The sequence below is a fragment of the Zalophus californianus genome, chromosome 11, assembly GCF_009762305.2.
Source record: "Zalophus californianus isolate mZalCal1 chromosome 11, mZalCal1.pri.v2, whole genome shotgun sequence".
Classification (NCBI taxonomy): domain Eukaryota; kingdom Metazoa; phylum Chordata; class Mammalia; order Carnivora; family Otariidae; genus Zalophus; species Zalophus californianus.
Window position 1 is genome coordinate 7,515,691 of NC_045605.1, and position 18,930 is coordinate 7,534,620.

Sequence of the window (18,930 nt, forward strand, 5' to 3'; positions counted from 1 at the left end):
AGGCCAGCTACTGGTAAAGGCTTAAAAAAAAAATCAAATGTTCTTCTACAAAGAACTTCTCGGGGCACCTGGGTGGCTCAGTCGTTAAGCATCTGCCTTCAGCTCAGGTCATGATCCCAGGGTCCTGGGATCGAGCCCCACATCAGGCTCCCTGCTCGGCGGGAAGCCTACTTCTTCCTCTCCTGCTCCCCCTGCTTGTGTTCCCTCTCTCACTGTCAAAAAAATAAAATCTTAAAAAAAAAAGAACTTCTCACACTCAATACCCAAAAAACAAATAATCCAGTCAATAAATGGGCAGAAGACATGAACAGACACTTCCCCAAAGAAGACATACAAATGACTAAAAGACACATGAAAAAATTTTCAACACCACTAGCCATCAAGGAAATACAAATCAAAACCACAATGAGATACCTAACCTTACACCAGTTAGAATGGCAAAAATTAATAAGACAGGAAACAACAAATGTTGGCGAGGATGTAGAGAAAGGGGAACCCTCTTACACTGTTGGCGGGAATGCAAACTGGTGCAGCCACTCTGGAAAACGGTATGGAGGTTCCTCAAGATGTTAAAAATAGAGGTACCCTACGACCCAGCAATTGCACTACTAGGTATTTACCCCAAAGACACAGATGTAGTGAAAAGAAGGGGCACCTGCACCCCAATGTTCATAGCAGCAATGTCCACAACAGCCAAACAGTGGAAAAGAGCTGAGATGCCCTTCAGCAGATGAATGGATAAAGAAGATGTGGTCCATATATACAACGGAGTATTACTCAGCCATCAGAAAGGATAAATACCCACCATTTGCATCAACATGGATGGAAATGGAGGGGATTATGCTAAGTGAAATAAGTCAAGCAGAGAAAGACAATTATCATATGGTTTCACTCATATGTGGAACAAAAGGAATAGTGCAGAGGACCACAGGGGAAGGGAGGGAAAAGTGAATGGGAAGAAATCAGAGAGAGAGACAAACCATGAGAGACTCTGGACTCCAGGAACTAAACTGAGGGTTGCTGAAGGGAGGGGCATAGAGTAACTGGGTGATGGATATTGAGGAGGGCACGTGATGTGATGAGCACTAGGTGTTACACGCAACTGATGAATTGCTGAACACTACATCAAAAACTAATGATGTACTATATGTTAGCTAACTGAACATAATGTATCTATAAATATATATATATAAATATTAAAAAATAAAATGTTCCTTCTTAATAAGTTTGTCTTAATAAATGGGGGAAATGCTAATCATATTATAAATGTGCACACAACTGCAAATTTTAAATACCTGGAGTTGCTTCTTAACACGCTCATTTTTTTGAGTTTCTGTTACACGTTCCTCTTCACTTCGATGGTTCATCACCCCATCATTTGATAATTCAGCGCTAGCTTCAGCATTATTCTCATCATGCTCATCGTGTTCATTTTCTGTTGGAGGAACGACTGGTGGTGGCGGAGGTGGAGGGGGGGCAGACATCACAGTTTTTAGTTCTTCTTTGGTCTTTTCCAAATCTTCCTGGGCTGCAAAAGCCTGAACATTAAAAATAAGTTTATCAGCAACTTCCTTTGAAAATTGGTAATTAAAAGAATCAAGTTATCCTTCCTTCCTAAAAGAAACTATATTTCAGGGTAATGAAAACAAGCCTTACTGATGAAAGCTCTGTTTTTATAAGGAACGCCAGCAAGTAGGAGTGGAAGAATTAAAATACATCACTTTGCAAAACCTAATAAAATTGTTAATTCTGCCAAGAATGATCAAATATTGCTAAAACTGTTATACAAATGGTTGATGAGAAATGTATTAGTAAAATGCCAAAGAATGCCACATCTAAGAGATCACATTTTAGCCACAAGGGGGAGCATGTCACTAGTCAATGGAGGAATCAGACCATCATTACTCTAATCCAGTGATCAATTAAAATCACTAATGGTAGGTTAACCAGGTAGTAAGTGTCTTCTGAGATGATACAACAGGAAGTATCCAACATCACCAACTGCTTGGGTGCTATACTGTGTTCAGTTGCCTAGAAAAGTCCTGCTTTACACTGTTGTCCTGGTATAATTATTAATAATAATACCTTTCACTCACTCTAAAATATATTCTAGCCCTTCATCTGATATGTCATTTGCAAAAATCTTCTCCCATTCTGTCGGTTGTCTTTTGGTTTTGTTGACTTTCTTTTGCTGTGCAAAAGCTTTTTATCTTGATGAAGTCCCTACAGTTCATTCTTGCCCTTGCTTCCTTTGCCTTTGGCGATGTTTCTAGGAAGAAGTTGCTGCGGCTGAGGTTGAAGAGGTTGCTGCCTGTGTTCTCCTTTAGTATTTTGATGGACTCCTGTCTCACATTTAGGTCTTTCAACCATTTTCAGTCTATTTTTCTATGTGGCTAGTACCAAAAATCTATAAAGAACTTAACCAAACTCAACACCCAAAGAACAAATGATCCAATCAAGAAATGGGCAGAAGACATGAACAGACATTTTTCCAAAGAAAACACCCAATGGCCAACAGACCCATGAAAAAGTGCTCAACATCACTCGGCATCAGGGAAATCCAAATCCAAACCTCAATGAGATACCACCTCACACAAGTCAGAATGGCTAAAATTAACAAGTCAGGAAACGACAGATGTTGGCGGGGATGCAGAGAAAGGGGAACCCTCCTACACTGTTGGTGGGAATGCAAGCTGGTGCAACCACTCTGGAAAACAGTATGGAGGTTCCTCAAAAAGTTGAAAATAGAGGGGCGCCTGGGTGGCTCAGTTGGTTAAGCAACTGCCTTCGGCTCAGGTCATGATCCTGGAGTCCCAGGATCGAGTCCCGCATCGGGCTCCCTGCTCAGCGAGGAGCCTGCTTCTCCCTCTAACCCTCCTGCTCTCATGTTCTCTCTCTCTCATTCTCACTCTCTCAAAATAAATAAATCTAAAAAAATAAATAAATAAATAAAAAGTTGAAAATAGAGCTACCATACGTCCCAGCAATTGCACTACTGGGTATTTACCCCAAAGATACAAATGTAGGGATCCGAAGGGGTATGTGCACCCCATGTTTATAGCAGCAATGTCCACAATAGCCAAACTCTGAAAAGAGCCAAGATGTCCACTGACAGATGAATGGATAAATAAGATGCGGTGTGTATACACACACACACACACACACACACACACACACACACACACACACACGAATATTATGCAGCCATCAGAAGGAGTGAAATCTTGCCATCTGCAATGACGTGGATGGAACTGGAGGGTATTATGCTGAGCGAAATAAGTCAGTCAGAGAAAGACATGTATCATATGATCTCACTGATATGAGGAATTCTTAATCTCAGGAAACAAACTGAGGGTTGCTGGAGGTGTGGGGGGTGGGAGGGATGGGGTGGCTGGGTGATAGACATGGGGGAGGGTATGTGCTACGGTGAGCGCTGTGAATTGTGTAAGACTGTTGAATCATAGACCTGTACCTCTGAAACAAACAATGCAATATATGTTAAAAAAAAAAAAGAAGAAGAAGATAGTAGGAAGGGAAAAATGAAGGGGGGGAATCGGAAGGGGAGACGAACCATGAGAGACTATGGACTCTGAAAAACAAACTGAGGGTTCTAGAGGGGAGGGGGTTGGGGGGATGGGTTAGCCCGGTGACGGGTATTAAAGAGGGCACATATTGAATGGAGCACTGGGCATTATATGCAAACAATGAATCATGGAACACTACATCAAAAACTAATGATGTAATGTATGGTGATTAACATAATCAAATTTAAAAAAATAAAATAAAATGGCAAAAAAATGTATATATTCTAATTTGGGTGATAAATTATATGGTGGTCTCACCTATGAGGCATCATAGCCAAAAACTTTTTAACTTGAATCCTTCAAGTTTTTATTTTATTATTTTTAATTCTTTAAAAAATTTTATTTATTTGACAGGAAGAGAGAGAGCACAAGCAGGGGGAGCTGCAGGCAGAGGGAGAGGGAGAAGCAGGCTCCCTGCTCAGCAGGGAGCCCCATGCGGAGCTCAATCCTAGGACTCTGGGATCATGACCTGAGCCGAAGGCAGACGCTTGACGGATTGAGCCACCCAGGCGCCCCGACTCCTGCAAGTTTTTAGGTCTATTTTCCAGTTTACAGGAAATATTGTTAAAGGACAAGCTGAATAACACCATGAGGAAGCAACTAGACAAATAAAGGAGAAGGGACAATCTGCAGGTCCTTCCAATAATTCAGTATCATAAAAAGACCTGTCCTACTTTAAAAGAGACTTACAGCAAACATATGCAATGCAAAGTCCAAAGGACATTGGCCTGGCAAATTAGCTATAAAAGATTTTGGGTCAATTTTGAATACATTCTGCCCAGGAATAAATCACACAAATATAATCAATTAATTTACAATGAAGCAGCCAAGAATATGCAATGGGGAAAGGACAGTCCCTTCAATGACTGGGTGTTGGGAAAACTGAACAGCCATACGCAAAAGAATGAAAACCAGACCACTATCTTACACCATACAAAATTAAGAACCCAAAATGATCACAGATTTGAACCTAAGACCTAAAATCCTACTCCTAAAAGAAAACATATAGAGCAAGCTACCTGACATTGGTCTTGGCAATGATTTTTTGGATTTGACACCAAAAGTAAAGTTAAAAAGCAAAAATAAGCAAGTGGGACTACATCAAACTAAAAAGCTTCTGCACAGCAAAGGCAACCATCAAAAATAAAAAAAGTCAACCTACTGAATGGGAGAAGATATTTACAAATCATACACCCAAATATATAAGGAACTCATATAACTTAACAGTTAAAAAACGATCTGATTAAAAAATGGGCAGAGGATCAGAATGTTTATTTTTCCATAGAAGACATACAGATGGCCAACAGGTACATGAAACAGGTGCTCAACATCACTAATCAACACGGAAATGCAAATCAAAACCACAATGAGCTACCACCTCAAAATGGCTCAAAATGGCTATTATCAAAAAGATAGGAAAAAGCAAGCGTTGTCAAGGATATGGAGAAAAGGGAACCTGTGTAGCACTATTATTGAGTATGTAAATTGGTGCAGCCACTATGGAAAACACTACAGAGGTTCTTCAAAAAATTAAAAATAGAACTACCATTATTATCTAGCAATTCCACTTCTAGGTATTTATCCCCCAAAAATGAAAACATAATTTCAAAAGATATATACCATCATGTTCACTGCAGCCTTATTTACAATAGCCAAGATATGAAGTAACCTAAGCATCCACTGATGAATGAATGGGTCAAGAAAGTGTGGTGTACACATACACATGAATATTATTCAGCTATAAAAAAGAAAATCTTGCTGTGTCTACATGGATGGAACTTGAGGGCATTATGCAAAGTGAAATAAATCATAGACAAATACCATATGTTTACATGTAAATATAAAAAATTAAACAGAGCTCATGGATACAGACAACAAATTCCTTGTTATCAGAAGTGGGGGGTGGCAGGGAGGGTGGGGAGTGGGCAAATGGGAGAAGGGCTTAAAAAGTACCAACTCCCAGGGCACCTGGATGGCTCAGTCGGTTAAGTGTCTGACTTCGGCTCAAGTCATGATCTCATGGTCCTGGGATCAAGCCCCATGATGTGCTCCGTGCTCAATGGGGAGTCGGCTAGAGATTCTCTACCCTTCCCCCACTCGTGCTTGTTCTCTATGTCAAATAAATAAATAAAATCTTTAAAAAAAAAAAAAAAGGTACAAACTCCCAGCTGTAAGATAAGTAAGTCACGGGGATGTAATGTACAAATAGCATGGAGACTACATTTAATAATACTGCATAGTATATTTGAAAGTTGAAAGCTGCTAAGAGAGTAAATCTTAAAAGTCTTCATGGACAAGAAAAAAATTTTGTCATTATATTTGGTGATGGGTGTTAACTCATTTCACAATATATACAAGTATCAAACAAAGAAGTCATTCACCTGAAATTAATGTTATACATCAATTATATCTGAATTTTAAAAATTTTACGAATATAGTCTAATATAGATGAGATGAAAAGTGACTAAAATGGTAGAGTATGTATAGTATGACCTCATTCTGAACACATAAATGTGTATTATACACACATGCAAACAGGAAAAGATTCTAGAAGGATCTGCACTAAGGTGTTAATAAAATAGTGATCCTGGCTTGTAGGAATGTGATTTTTCTTTTGTGTCACTTCCTCATTTCTATAATTCACAGGATTTGCCTATGTGGTGTTATTTTTAAAAGTTTATGTGTCTCGAAATTCTAATAAAGAAAGTGGTAATGGGTTGACAAGAGTTGTATTGTTTTGAGTTATATATACACACATACACATAATTCTCAATATATCAAAATTGCCCTATGAAGTTTAAACTGCTACAAAGAAAATTTAATTAAGAGTGAAAGAAAACTGTATTCACATTCATTGCAGGAAAGTCAAATTATCAGAGTTGCATTGAAAAGTTAACGTTTATTTAAAGTTTGAATTAAAGTGATTTTTCACTTGTGTACTACTTCAGACAGTAGTGGCTTCATCTACTGAGGAACTTATATTAGAAATCTCAGGATAGGGTGCCTAGGTGGCTCAGTCAGTTAAGTGTCTGCCTTTGGCTCAAGTCATGATCCCAAGGTCCTGGGATCAAGCCCCTTGTCGGGCTCCCTGCTCAGCAGGGAATCAGCTTGCCCCTCTTCCCCAGGCTTGTGCTCTCTCTCGCTCACGCTAATAAATAAAATATTAAAAACAAAATCTCAGTATGTATCATCTTCATTGCATCCCTCTAATTTGACTTCTTCATACCCATTATTTGGTTGCCATGCCCTTTTGAGTCTACCACAAGATGTCTCTCAATAATCCCTGGTCCTCTTCATTCTCAGGTAATCCCATTAGACCAATCCATCCTCTACATTGATTGCTAAGTTATTTTTATAAAGCCCTACCTGATCATATTATAATCCTGTTTCAAAACCTTTTTTTTTTTTAAAGATTTTATTTATTTGACAGAGAAACAGCAAGAGAGGAAACACAAGCAGGGGGAGTGGGAGAGGGAGAAGCAGGCTTCCCGCTGAGCAGGGAGCCCAGCCCGATGGGGGGCGCAATCCCAGGACCCTGGGATCATCACCTGAGCCGAAGGCAGACGCTTACGACTGAGCCACCTAGGCGCCCCCGTTTCAAAATCTTAAAAGCCCAAGGTCTACAGACACTCCCTATCATCTTGCAATTTATTTAAAGCCCTTCACAACTTAATTTCCTCTGTAACTTCCCAGCCACATCTCTCAAGACCTGAACCTATGCTCTAAAGATGTGCTTACTTACTGGTCGTTCTTCAAGTCGGCCATGTACTTTCCAACTTTCTATACTCATTCAGTTCCTTCTGTCTGGAATGATGACTTTTTCAGTCTCTAACCACTCTCAATCTTTTCTACCCCAAAACTGACTTTACTTATTCAAGATCCAACTTAAATTTACAAGGGTTTCCCCAAAACCTGCCTCATTCCCACAGAAATTAATCACCTCCTCTGTACTTAACTTGCATCAACAGATCAGTAATCACTACAATACACACCCACTCATAAACACAGGTATCTCGTCCCTCTAAATTGTGACCAAATCTTCTATTTAGCTCTACAAACTCAGCATAGTGCTAGGTACAAAAACAGATATTCAATAAATGATACTGAGTGGAGAAACAAATGATCACCTTGTGCTGCCACTCAGTAGCTTCCTCCTCCTTTTTCTTCTTGGCTTCTTCTAGAAGTGCAATCTTGGCAGTGAATTCAGCAAGTTCTGCTGCCTAAAATAAAGAATATAATTACCAATACTAAAAAAAATTTTCGGAAATATTCTGTCAACAAAACTTTAATGTACACGTTTGGGCTGTTTTACATGACTCTCTTAGTCTTTCATTTTTAAAAAAGGTAGCATTTAAGATCATAAATATCTTATTTATAGTAGGTCTAATGAACTAGTAAGGAGACAAAATGAAAGCAGTTTTATTATTTTATAGATAAGCAGTTCTTCCTGTTTCAGTAGCAGGAACGTAAAACGTGGAATTCAGGTGCTATTTTTTAACTTTGATCAATAAAGTACCTGCTAATCCTACAAGAGAAAAAAACTGCATTTTATATAATGCTTTATAGTTTAAAAAGTATGCTGTCAAATAATCTAATTGGATTCCCCAACAATCCCATCTGGTGCCTTTATTCCTTTTTTCAAAGGGAAGGATCTGGGGCTCAGAAAGACCCAAGGACACATATCAAGTAAATGTCTGAACCAATATTTAATTCCAGGATCTTTTAAATGTCCTGCCTACTCAGTATCTGCTAGTCCACTAAACAAACATCCAATAAATTATGGCCTACATTTAAATTAGAAGATCTTGTCAATTTATCTTAAGTAAAACACATTAGTGACTATTGTAAAGTTTAAGTGAATCAGAAATCTTCTGTTAGCAATAGACTCCACTGATATTTTATTATTTTTAGGTGTTTTAAGGCAGAAATAAAATTTTTAGGTTTATTTCCACACTTTGTTATTAGATTACTTGTATCTTTGGTTTGCTTTCCAGAAGATCTAATATAGTTTTACAAGGTTTGCTTCATGCTTTTATCTAAATTTTTCTCCTTCTCTGAGACAGAACTAAGGTTCCTGACCAGTTGTTCCTGATTCTTCATCTGGTCGGCAGCTTGTTTTGCGATAGCAGACTTGGCTTCTTCAGCAGCTCGACGTTCCTTTTCAAGCCTTTCTGCTTCTTCCTTTGCTCGTTTTCGTTCCTGGTCCAGTTCCAGAGCTTTTCGAGTCTGTTCTTCTAGTTCTGTCAAATATATGTACGCCACCCCCAAACAACAGTTAATTCTAATTATTCTCATTATCAAGAGAAGCCAAAATGGTAACAAAGAATCTAATATAAAATCAGCACATCTGCAAATGAACACATACTTTGTTTTTAACTTGGCAAAAGCCTAATAAATACTTTTAAGTACTACACCATTAAAAAACTTGAAGAAATGAAAATTCTTTGTGATTCAACTTACGTCATGAAGCTAGAAATACATCTTTAGTTTTAAAAATATACTATCTCCAAAGTTTTGACCTAAAGAACTTGCCCTGTTTCAACTCTATAAAACAATACACTTCAAAACTTACATAACGTTTCACTTATTTAAACTAAATATCAGATAAGTAAACCCAAGACATTAAGATTGAAAACAATACTGAGTCAAAACAGGAATTCTGATATGAATTATGAACTAAATTATGAACTAAAACTTTGGAGTTATTGGTATATATCCATTCTTCAGGCATGAAGACAAAGTAAATATTTGGAGATAAATGACATCAATTGTAATCTTTAAGTGTACTGATCATAAAGTTATTGTTTTCTTATCCGGTGAGTTGAATGAGAAAGGAAAATATCAGCACAAAGCCAAAAATGTTTAAATAAGCTCAAAAGTACTAATTTTAAATATTATTCTGACAACTCTTGCTTAAAAACAAGACTTTGTGACAGAAGACATAAGAATGTCACCTATTAAGAGAGTATAATGTCCTACAAAGAATGATTCTCCCTTTCTGTATACTCCAGGAGGAGGAAAAACGAAAACTCTTTATGTCATCAGATTTGAAAGCTAACATACACACTTCTATCCACTCTTAATTTTGTTGGTCGTGGTCAAAATTAATTTAGTTAATTGCACTTAAGACTTTTGAGTCTTCGAGAGGGGTAGGAAGAAAAATGACTCTGGTTAAATTTTAAATTCTTGATAAAATAATGAAAAAATTGTATGTGCCTATCCGGCTATAAAGATGGAATGTACGTAACACTGGATGTTGCCACACCTAAACACTGGGATTATTAATTTTAGAATCTGACTTCTAAAACTGGCACATCAAGCTAACTTATCAAACTCTTCTTAGGATCATTCTTCCCAACTGGTTAATTAATATATAAAATAAAGCACACAAAACTCATGGCTGTATCATTCATCTAACAAGCAAACAAATAACAAAAGAAAATAAAAACATCTTCTTCTCTCATAATAAAAATTCCTTCTGTGCTCTTAAATAAAAAAGAAAGAGGAGAAAGATGGCAGAGGAGTAGGAGACCTAAATTTCACAGGGTCCCAGGAATTCAGCTAATTAAGGGATCAAAACATTCTGAACACCTAGGAACTCAAGAGGAGTTGAAGAAAAGAATTGGGGCAACACTCTGAACGGAAAAGCGACCACATTCGGGAAGGTAGCACGTGCGGAGAAGTGAATCTGAGGCGATATTCGGGAGGCCAGATGGCGGGGGAGGGGGCCTCCGTGGGCAGCTTCTGGCAAGTGATAGCAGAGCACAAAATCGGAACTTTTAGAAGTCGGCTCCGCTGAGGGACGTCGCTCCAGTGGCTAAGCGGGGGGTGGAACCCTCGCGGGACAGTGTGGTCTCAGGACCCTCGGGGTCACAGAAAGACCGGGGGAGCCTGAGTGCGGCAGAGCTCCCAGGGATCGGAGCGGGGAAGCCGGCTGCAGAGATGGAGCCGAGGCGCGGGCTCTCAGCTCGGGGTTGCCATAGACTGTGATCCGCGGCCCAGTCGGGCCACTGCTCCTCCAGCAGGGACCCAACAAGCGGCAGAGCCGGGGAGACTCCCCTTCCTCCCCCGGGAGGAGCGGCGCGGGAGCGCACCGCAGGGATCTGCTGGGTTTGGAGACTCCACACGGGGTCAGGTGCCAGAGATAGAAACGCTCGGTCACAGGCCGGGTGAGCACGGGGTGCGGCCGGAGACCGGGGACACGGGAGTGACTGCTTTTCTCTGGGGGCGCACTGAGGAGCGGGGCCTCGAGTTTTCGACTCCTCCGGGGCGGAGATTGGGAGGCCACCATTTTCACTCTCGTCCTCCAAAGCTGTACCAGAGCTTGCAGGGAACAAAAGCTCCTGAGAGCAAACCCGAGCAGCTTGCTTAGCCCGGACCAGCAAGGGCGGGGCAATTCCGCCTCCAGCAAAGACATTTGGGAACCACGGCAACAGGCCCCTCCCCCAGAAGATCAGCACGAACAGCCAGCCAAGACCAAGTTGACCGATCAAGGAGAACGGGAGAACTCCAGCGCTAGGGGAATACTGCACATAGAATTCATGGCTTTTTCCCCATGATTCAGTCTTTCAAAGTTAATTTTTTAAATTTTTTTTTGAATTTTTCTTTTTCCCTTTTTCAACCATCTTATCAATCCCTTTTTAAAATTTTTTTTTTCATTTTTACAGTCATATTCTATCTCTTCATAGTAGTTAACCTTATTTTTAGTATACATGTAAGTTGTTCTCTCTTTAAAACTTGGGGATACAGTTTCTTCTAACAGACCAAAATATACTCTAAAACTCTAGTGTATGGCTTTGTTCTACTCTCGAGCCTGATCACATTCTTTTTAAATTTCGCTTCTTCTTTTCAACCAACTTATCAATTCCTTTTATAGAATGTTTTATAATTTTCATCTTTACAGATATATTCCATCCCTTCATCATAGTTACCCTTATTTTTGTACATATATAAGCTTTCCTTTCTTTAAAATTTTGGGAAGCAGTTTCTTCTAACAGACCAAAATATGCCCAAAAGCTAGTGTGTGGCACTGATCTATGCACCAGCCTGATCACATTTGATCATATTCTTTTTTTTTTTTTTATCTTTTTCCTTTTTTCTTTCTTTCCCTTTCTTTTCCTCTGGTTTCAGGTCTCTTCTGATTTGTTTAGTGTATATTTTTCTGTGGTGGTTGTTACCCTGTTAGCATTTTGTTCTCTCATTCATCTAGTCTCCTCTGGACAAAATGACAAGACAGAAAAATTCACCCCATAAAAAGAACAAGAAGCAGTACCAACTGCCAGGGACTTAATCAGTATGGACATTAGTAAGATGTCAGAAGTAGAGTTCAGAATGATGATTATAAAGATATATTAGAGAAACCCTTTCTGGAGAAATAAAAGAACTAAAATCTAACCAAGTCAAAATCAAAAAGGCTATTAATGAGGTGCAATAAAAAATGGAGGCTCTAACTGCTAGGACAAATGAAGCAAAAGAGAGAATTAGTGATAAAGAAAACCAAATGTTGGAGAATAAAGAAGCTGAGAAAAAGAGAAATAAACTACTGGATCACGAGGGCAGAATTCGAGAGATAAGTGATACCATAAGACGAAACAATATTAGAATAATTGGGATCCCAGAAGAAATAGAGAGAGGGGCAGAAGGTATATTTGAGCAAATTTTAGCAGAGAACTTCCCTAATTTGGGGAAGGAAAGAGGCATCAGAATCCAGGAGTCACAGAGAACTCCCCTCAAAATCAATAAAAATAGGCCAACACTCCAATATCTAATAGTAAAATTTACAAGTCTCAGAGACAAAGAGAAAATCCTGAAAGCAACTCGGGACAAGAGATCTGTAACCTACAATGGTAGAAACATTAGATTGGCAACAGACCTATCCACAGAGACCTGGCAGGCCAGAAAGAACTGGCATGATATCTTCAGAGCACTAAATGAGAAAAATATGCAGCCAAGAATACTATATCCAGCTAGGCTGTCATTGAAACTAGAAGGAGAGATAAAAAGCTTCCAGGACAAACAAAAACCAAAGGAATTTGCAAACACGAAACCAGCCCTACAAGTAATATTGAAAGGAGTCCTCTAAGTAAAGAGAGAACCTAAAAGTAACATAGACCAGAAAGGAACACAGACAATATACAGTGACAGTCGCCTTACAGGCAATACAATGGCACTAAATTCTTATCTTTCAGTAGTTACCCTGAATGTAAATGGGCTAAATGCCCCAATCAAAAGACACAGGCTATCAGACTGCATAAAAAAACAAGACCCATCGATATGCTGTCTGCACACTCATTTTAGACCCAAAGACACCTCCAGATTCAAAGTGAAGCGGTGGAAAACCATTTACCATGCTAATGGACACCAAAAGAAAGCTGGGGTGGCAATCCTCATATCAGACAAATTAGATTTTAAACCAAAGACTACAAAAAGAGATGAGGAAGGACAGTATATCCTACTTAAAGGGTCTACCCAACAAGAAGATCTAACAATTGTAAATATCTATGCCCCTAACATGGGAGCAGCCAATTAATAACAAAAGCAAAGAAACACATTGACAACAATACAATAATAGTAGGGGACTTTAACACCCCCCTCACTGAAATGGACATGTCATCCAAGCAAAAGATCAACAAGAAAATAAAGACTTTATAAATGACACACTGGACCAAATGGACTTCACAGACATATTCAGAACATTCCATCCCAAAGCAACAGAATACACACTCTTCTCTAGTGCCCATGGAACATTCTCCAGAAGAGATCACATCCTAGATCACAAATCAGGTCTTAACCGTACCAAGAGATTGGGATCATTCCCTGCGTATTTTCAGACCACAATGCTTTGAAATTAGAACTCAATCACAAGAGGAAAGTCGGAAAGAACTCAAATACATGGAGGCTAAAGAGCATCCTACTAAAGAATGAATGGGTCAACCAGGAAATTAAAGAATTTAAAAAATTCACGGAAACCAATGAAAATGAAAACACAACTGTTCAAAATCGTTGGGATACAGCAAAGGCAGTCCTGAGAGGAAAGTATATAGCAATACAAGTCTTTCTCAAGGAACAAGAAAGGTCTCAAATATATAACCTAACCCTACACCTAAAGAGCTAAGGAAAGAACAAATAAAGCCTAAACACAGGAGGAGAAGAGAAATAATAAAGATCAGAGCAGAAATCAATGAAATAGAAACCAAAAGAACAGCAGAACAGATCAATGAAACTAGGAGCTGGTTCTTTGAAAGAATTATTAAGGTTGATAAATCCCTGCCAGACTTAGCAAAAAGAAAAGAGAAAGGACCCAAATAAATAAAATCATGAATGAAAGACGAGAGATGACAAGCAACACCAAAGAAATACAAACAATTATAAGAACATATTATGGCAACTATATGTCAACAAATTAGATAATCTGGAAGAAATGGATGCATTCCTAGAGATGTATAAACTACCAAAACTGAACCAGGAAGAAATAGAAAACCTGAACAGACCTATAACCACTAACGAAATTGAAGCAGTCAGCAAAAATCTCCCAACAAAGGCCAGGGCCAGATGGCTTCCCAGGGGAATTCTACCAAACATTTCCACAAAAATTAATACCTATTCTTCTGAAACTGTTCCAAAAAATAGAAACAGAAGGAAAACTTCCAAACTCATTTTATGAGGCCACCATTATCTTGATCCCCAAACCAAAGACCCCATCAAAAAGGAGAATTACAGACCAATATCCCTGATGAACATGGATGCAAAAATTCTCACCAAAATACTAGCCAATAGGATCCAACAGTACATTAAAAGGATTATTCATCACGACCAAGTGGGATTTATCCCTGGGCTGCAAGGTTGGTTCCACATCCGCAAATCAATCAACGTGATACAATACATTAACAAAAGAAAGAACAAGAACCAGATGATCCTCTCAATAGATGCACAAAAAGCATTTGACAAAGTACAGCATCCTTTCTTGATCAAAACTCTTCAGAGTATAGGGATAGAGTACATACCTCAATATCATAAAAGACATCTAAGAAAAACCCACAGCGAATATCATTCTCAAAGGGGAAAAACTGAGAGCTTTCCCCCCAAGGTCAGGAACACGGCAGGGATGTCCACTCTCACCACTGCTATTCAACATAGTATTAGAAGTCCTAGCCACAGCAATCAGACAACAAAAAGAAATCAAAGGCATCCAAATCGGCAAAGAAGAAGTCAAACTCTCACTCTTTGCAGATGATATGATACTTTATGTGGAAAACCCAAAAGACTCCACCCCAAAACTGCTAGAACTCATACAGGAATTCAGTCAAGTGGCAGGATATAAAATCAACGCACAGAAATCAGTGGCATTCGTATACACCAACAACAACACAGAAGAAAGAGAAATCAAGGAGTCGATCCCATTTACAATTGCACCCAAAACCATAAGATACCTAGGAATAAATGTAACCAAAGAGGCAAAGAATCTGTACTCAGAAAACTATAAAATACTCATGAAAGAAACTGAGGAAGACACAAAGAAGTGGAAAAACGTTCCATGCTCATGGGTTGGAAGAACAAATATTAAGATGTCAATTCTACTTAGAGCAATCTACACATTCAATGCAATCCCCATCAAAATACCATCCACTTTTTTCAAAGAAATGGAACAAATAATCCTAAAATTTGTATGGAACCAGAAGAGACCCCGAATAGCCAGAGGAATATTGAAAAAGAAAAACAAAGCTGGCGGCATCACAATTCCAGACTTCAAGTTCTATTACAAAGCTGTCATCCTCAAGACAGTACGGTACTGGCACAAAAACAGCCACATAGATCAATGGAACAGAATAGAGAGCCCAGAAATGGACCCTCAACTCTATGGTCAACTCATCTTGGACAAAGCAGGAAAGAATGTCCAATGGAAAAAATAGTCTTTTCAACAAATGGTACTGGGAAAATTGGACCATTTCCTTACACCACACACAAAAATAGACTCAAAATGGTTGAAAGACCTCAATGTGAGACAGGAGTCTATCAAAATTCTAAAGGAGAACCCGGACAGCAACCTCTCTGACCTCAGCCACAGCAACTTCTTCCTAGAAACATTGCCAAAGGTAAGGGAAGCAAGGGCAAAAATGAACTGTTGGGATTTCATCAAGATAAAAAGCTTTTACACAACAAAAGAAACAGTCAACAAAACCAAAAGACAACCAACAGAATGGGAGATGATATTTGCAAATGACATATCAGATAAAGGGCTAGTATCCAAAATCTATAAAGAACTTCTTAAACTCAACACCCAAAGAACAAATGATCCAATCAAGAAATGGGCAGAAGACATGAACAGACATTTTTCCAAAGAAAACATCCAAATGGCCAACAGACCCATGAAAAAGTGCTCAACATCGCTCAGCATCAATGATATCCAAATCCAAACCTCAATGAGATACCATCTCACACAAGTCAGAATGGCTAAAATTAACAAGTCAGGAAACAACAGATGTTGGCGGGGATGTGGAGAAAGGGGAACCCTCCCACCCTGTTGGTGGAAATGCAAGTGGTGCAGGCACTCTGGAAAACAGTATGGAGGTTCCTCAAAAAGTTGAAAATAGAGCTACCATACAAACCAGCAATTGCACTACTGGGTATTTACCCCAAAGATACAAATGTAGGGATCCGAGGGGGTACGTGCACCCCGATGTTTATAGCAGCAATATCCACAATAGCCAAACTATGGAAAGAGCCAAGATGTCCCCTGACAGATGAATGGATAAAGAAGATGTGTGGGGGGGGTGTGTACGTGTACACACACACACACACACACACACACACACACACACGGAATATTATGCAGCCATCAAAAAAAAAAACCATGAAATCTTGCCACTTGCAATGACGTGGATGTAACTGGAGGGTATTATGCTGAGTGAAATAAGTCAATCAGAGAAAGACATGAATCAGATGATCTCAATGATATGGAGAATTCTTAATCTCAGAAAACAAACTGAGGGTTGCTGGAGTGGTGGGGGGTGGGAGGGATGGGGTGGCTGGGTGACAAACACTGGGGAGGGTATGTGCTATGGCGAGTGCTGTGAACTGTGTAAGACTGCTGAATCATAGACCTGTACCTCTGAAACAAATAATACATTATATGTTAAAAAAAAAAAAGAAGAGGATAGTAGGAAGGGAAAAATGAAGGGGGGTGGAAATCGGAGGGGGAGACAAACCATGACAGACTATGGACTCTGAGAAACAAACTGAGGGTTCTAGAGGGGAGGGGGGGTGGGGGCATGGGTTAGCCTGGTAATGGGTCTTAAAGAAGGCTCGTATTGAATGGAGCACCGAGTGTTATACACAAACAATGAATCATGAACACTACAAAAAAGAAAGAAAGAAAGAAAAAGGTTTCAGTTTTAAAGTTAAATTTTCAATTAAATATTCCCCAATATTTGTTATTTTCTATCTACTTTTTTGCAATAAATATCATTTTGAAGAATGTAGACAAGGCAATGGCTCTCTTGTGATCTATTAAGAATTATACAAAAGTATAAATTATTTTAAATGTTGAAAAGAAAATGAAAACTTCAAACCTATTCTAGTCTCTTCCAGAAAGGAAGGTTTTGAAATGACTTCTTTCTCTCCTCCCCAGTTAAAGGAGTTAGAACAGAGACTGGAAAACTATGGCCCACTAAGCCAGTATCTTATTTTTATAAATAAAGTTTCACTGGAACTCGTACCCTCATTCAGTTCAATACCCTCATGTGTTTATGTACAGTACATGACTGCTTTCATTCTGCAACAGCAGAGCTGATAATTGCACCAGCGGCCGTGTGGCCTGTAACACCTGAAGTATTATTACCTGGCCCTGTACAGAAAAGTTTACAAATCCCTGTATTAGAGTATTTCTATGAGGGGCACCTGGGTGGCTCAGTGGGTTCATCGTCTGCCTTCGGCTCAGGTCATGATCCGAGAGTCCTGGGATCAAGTCCCCCATCAGGCTCCTTTCTCAGCACGGATCCTGCTTCTCCCTCTGCCTGCTGCTTCCCCAGCTATGCTTTCTTTCTCTCTCTCTCTGACAAATCAATCAAAAAAAAAAAAAAAAAACCCAAAACAATAAAACCTAGTTATATATATAAAAAAAAAAGAATATTTCTATGAAACAAAGAAGTCTCCAAGACCTTGGATCCCATTAGAACACCTGTAGGGAAGGATTAGGATGAGGTAAGAAATATAAAGAATATCAGTATTTTGCCTCTCTGGTCCAGAAAGATCTAGGACCATCCCAGAAGAAGAAGAAAGGGGGGGGGGGGCAGAAGGTACACTGGAGCAAATTATACCAGAGAACTTCCCTAATGTGGGGAAGGAAACAGGCAACAAAATCCAGGAGGCACAGAGAACCCCTCTCAAAATCAATAAAAATAGGTCAACACCCCGACATCTAACATAAAGATCTAGGACCTACAATTTTTGAGGTCTGGCACATGGTAAGAGGGTACCAAGGAATATGGCTTCTTTTAGAAGATCACCTCTTTCAGGATGTAGATTAAAGGTTACAAGAATAAGCTGCTTCTCTCATTAACAGTACTGCATTGATGTAGATGCTTATGGTGTTTATAACAAGGAAGTTAAGCTCAAGCTAATAAAATTTGGGAAAGCCTCTCTTTCTCAATCAGGCTTGAACATAAATTTGATTTCTGACCGGTCTAAGACTTTGCAAGCCAGATGATCTCTTATGTTACCCTGAGGGCAAAGCTTAGAAACTATATAACTGCAAAAGAATTAGTAAAAAATACATAAATGAACTAAATATCCCAAAAGGATTATAGAGTTTTCTTCCTTTTCCCAGTCTAAGGTAATAGTTTACTAAGTATCACATTTTTTCCCTAGGTAAAGAATACTGTCATTAAAAAAAGCAAGGAAGTTCCACTGTCATTCATTCTTAGAATTCGGGGCGCCTGGGTGGCTCAGTCGTTAAGCATCTGCCTTTGGCTCAGGTCATAATCCCAGGGCCCTGGGATCGAGTCCTGCTCTGCAGGAAGCCTGCTTCTCCCTCTCCCTCTCCCACTGCCCCCTGCTTGTGTTCCTGCTCTCACTAACTCTGTCCAATAAATAAAGTCTTTAAAAAAAAATTCTTAGAATTCATAGAATTAAGAATGTGATTACCAATTACTCACTAAAAATGCAATTTTAAAATATCTGTCCTACATCCAAGCAATGGAGTGTTACGCCACCATACAAAAAAAATTAAGGAAGATCTCTTTGAGTATATACGTAGGACATTCAAGAGTGTATTAACTGAAAATAGCAGGGTGCAGGATACGTGCAGTATACTACATTTTATGTAAGGAAGAAGAGGAAACAAGAATAT

The 18,930-nt window shown here is 39.1% G+C and overlaps 1 protein-coding gene across 5 annotated transcripts in view; it reads right to left on the reverse strand.

Annotated features, from left to right (window-relative positions):
- The window catches only part of RDX (radixin), a 97,616-nt gene that overhangs the window by 26,352 nt on the left and 52,334 nt on the right, over positions 1-18,930 (reverse strand). For all 5 annotated transcript variants that reach the window (XM_027578046.1, XM_027578048.1, XM_027578047.2 and 2 more), the window contains 3 exons: positions 8,664-8,824; positions 7,712-7,804; positions 1,296-1,538 (listed from right to left, as the gene is read on the reverse strand). In XM_027578046.1, the coding sequence (XP_027433847.1) occupies positions 1,296-1,538; positions 7,712-7,804; positions 8,664-8,824 (497 nt within the window). The remainder of the gene's footprint in view (positions 1-1,295; positions 1,539-7,711; positions 7,805-8,663; positions 8,825-18,930) is intronic.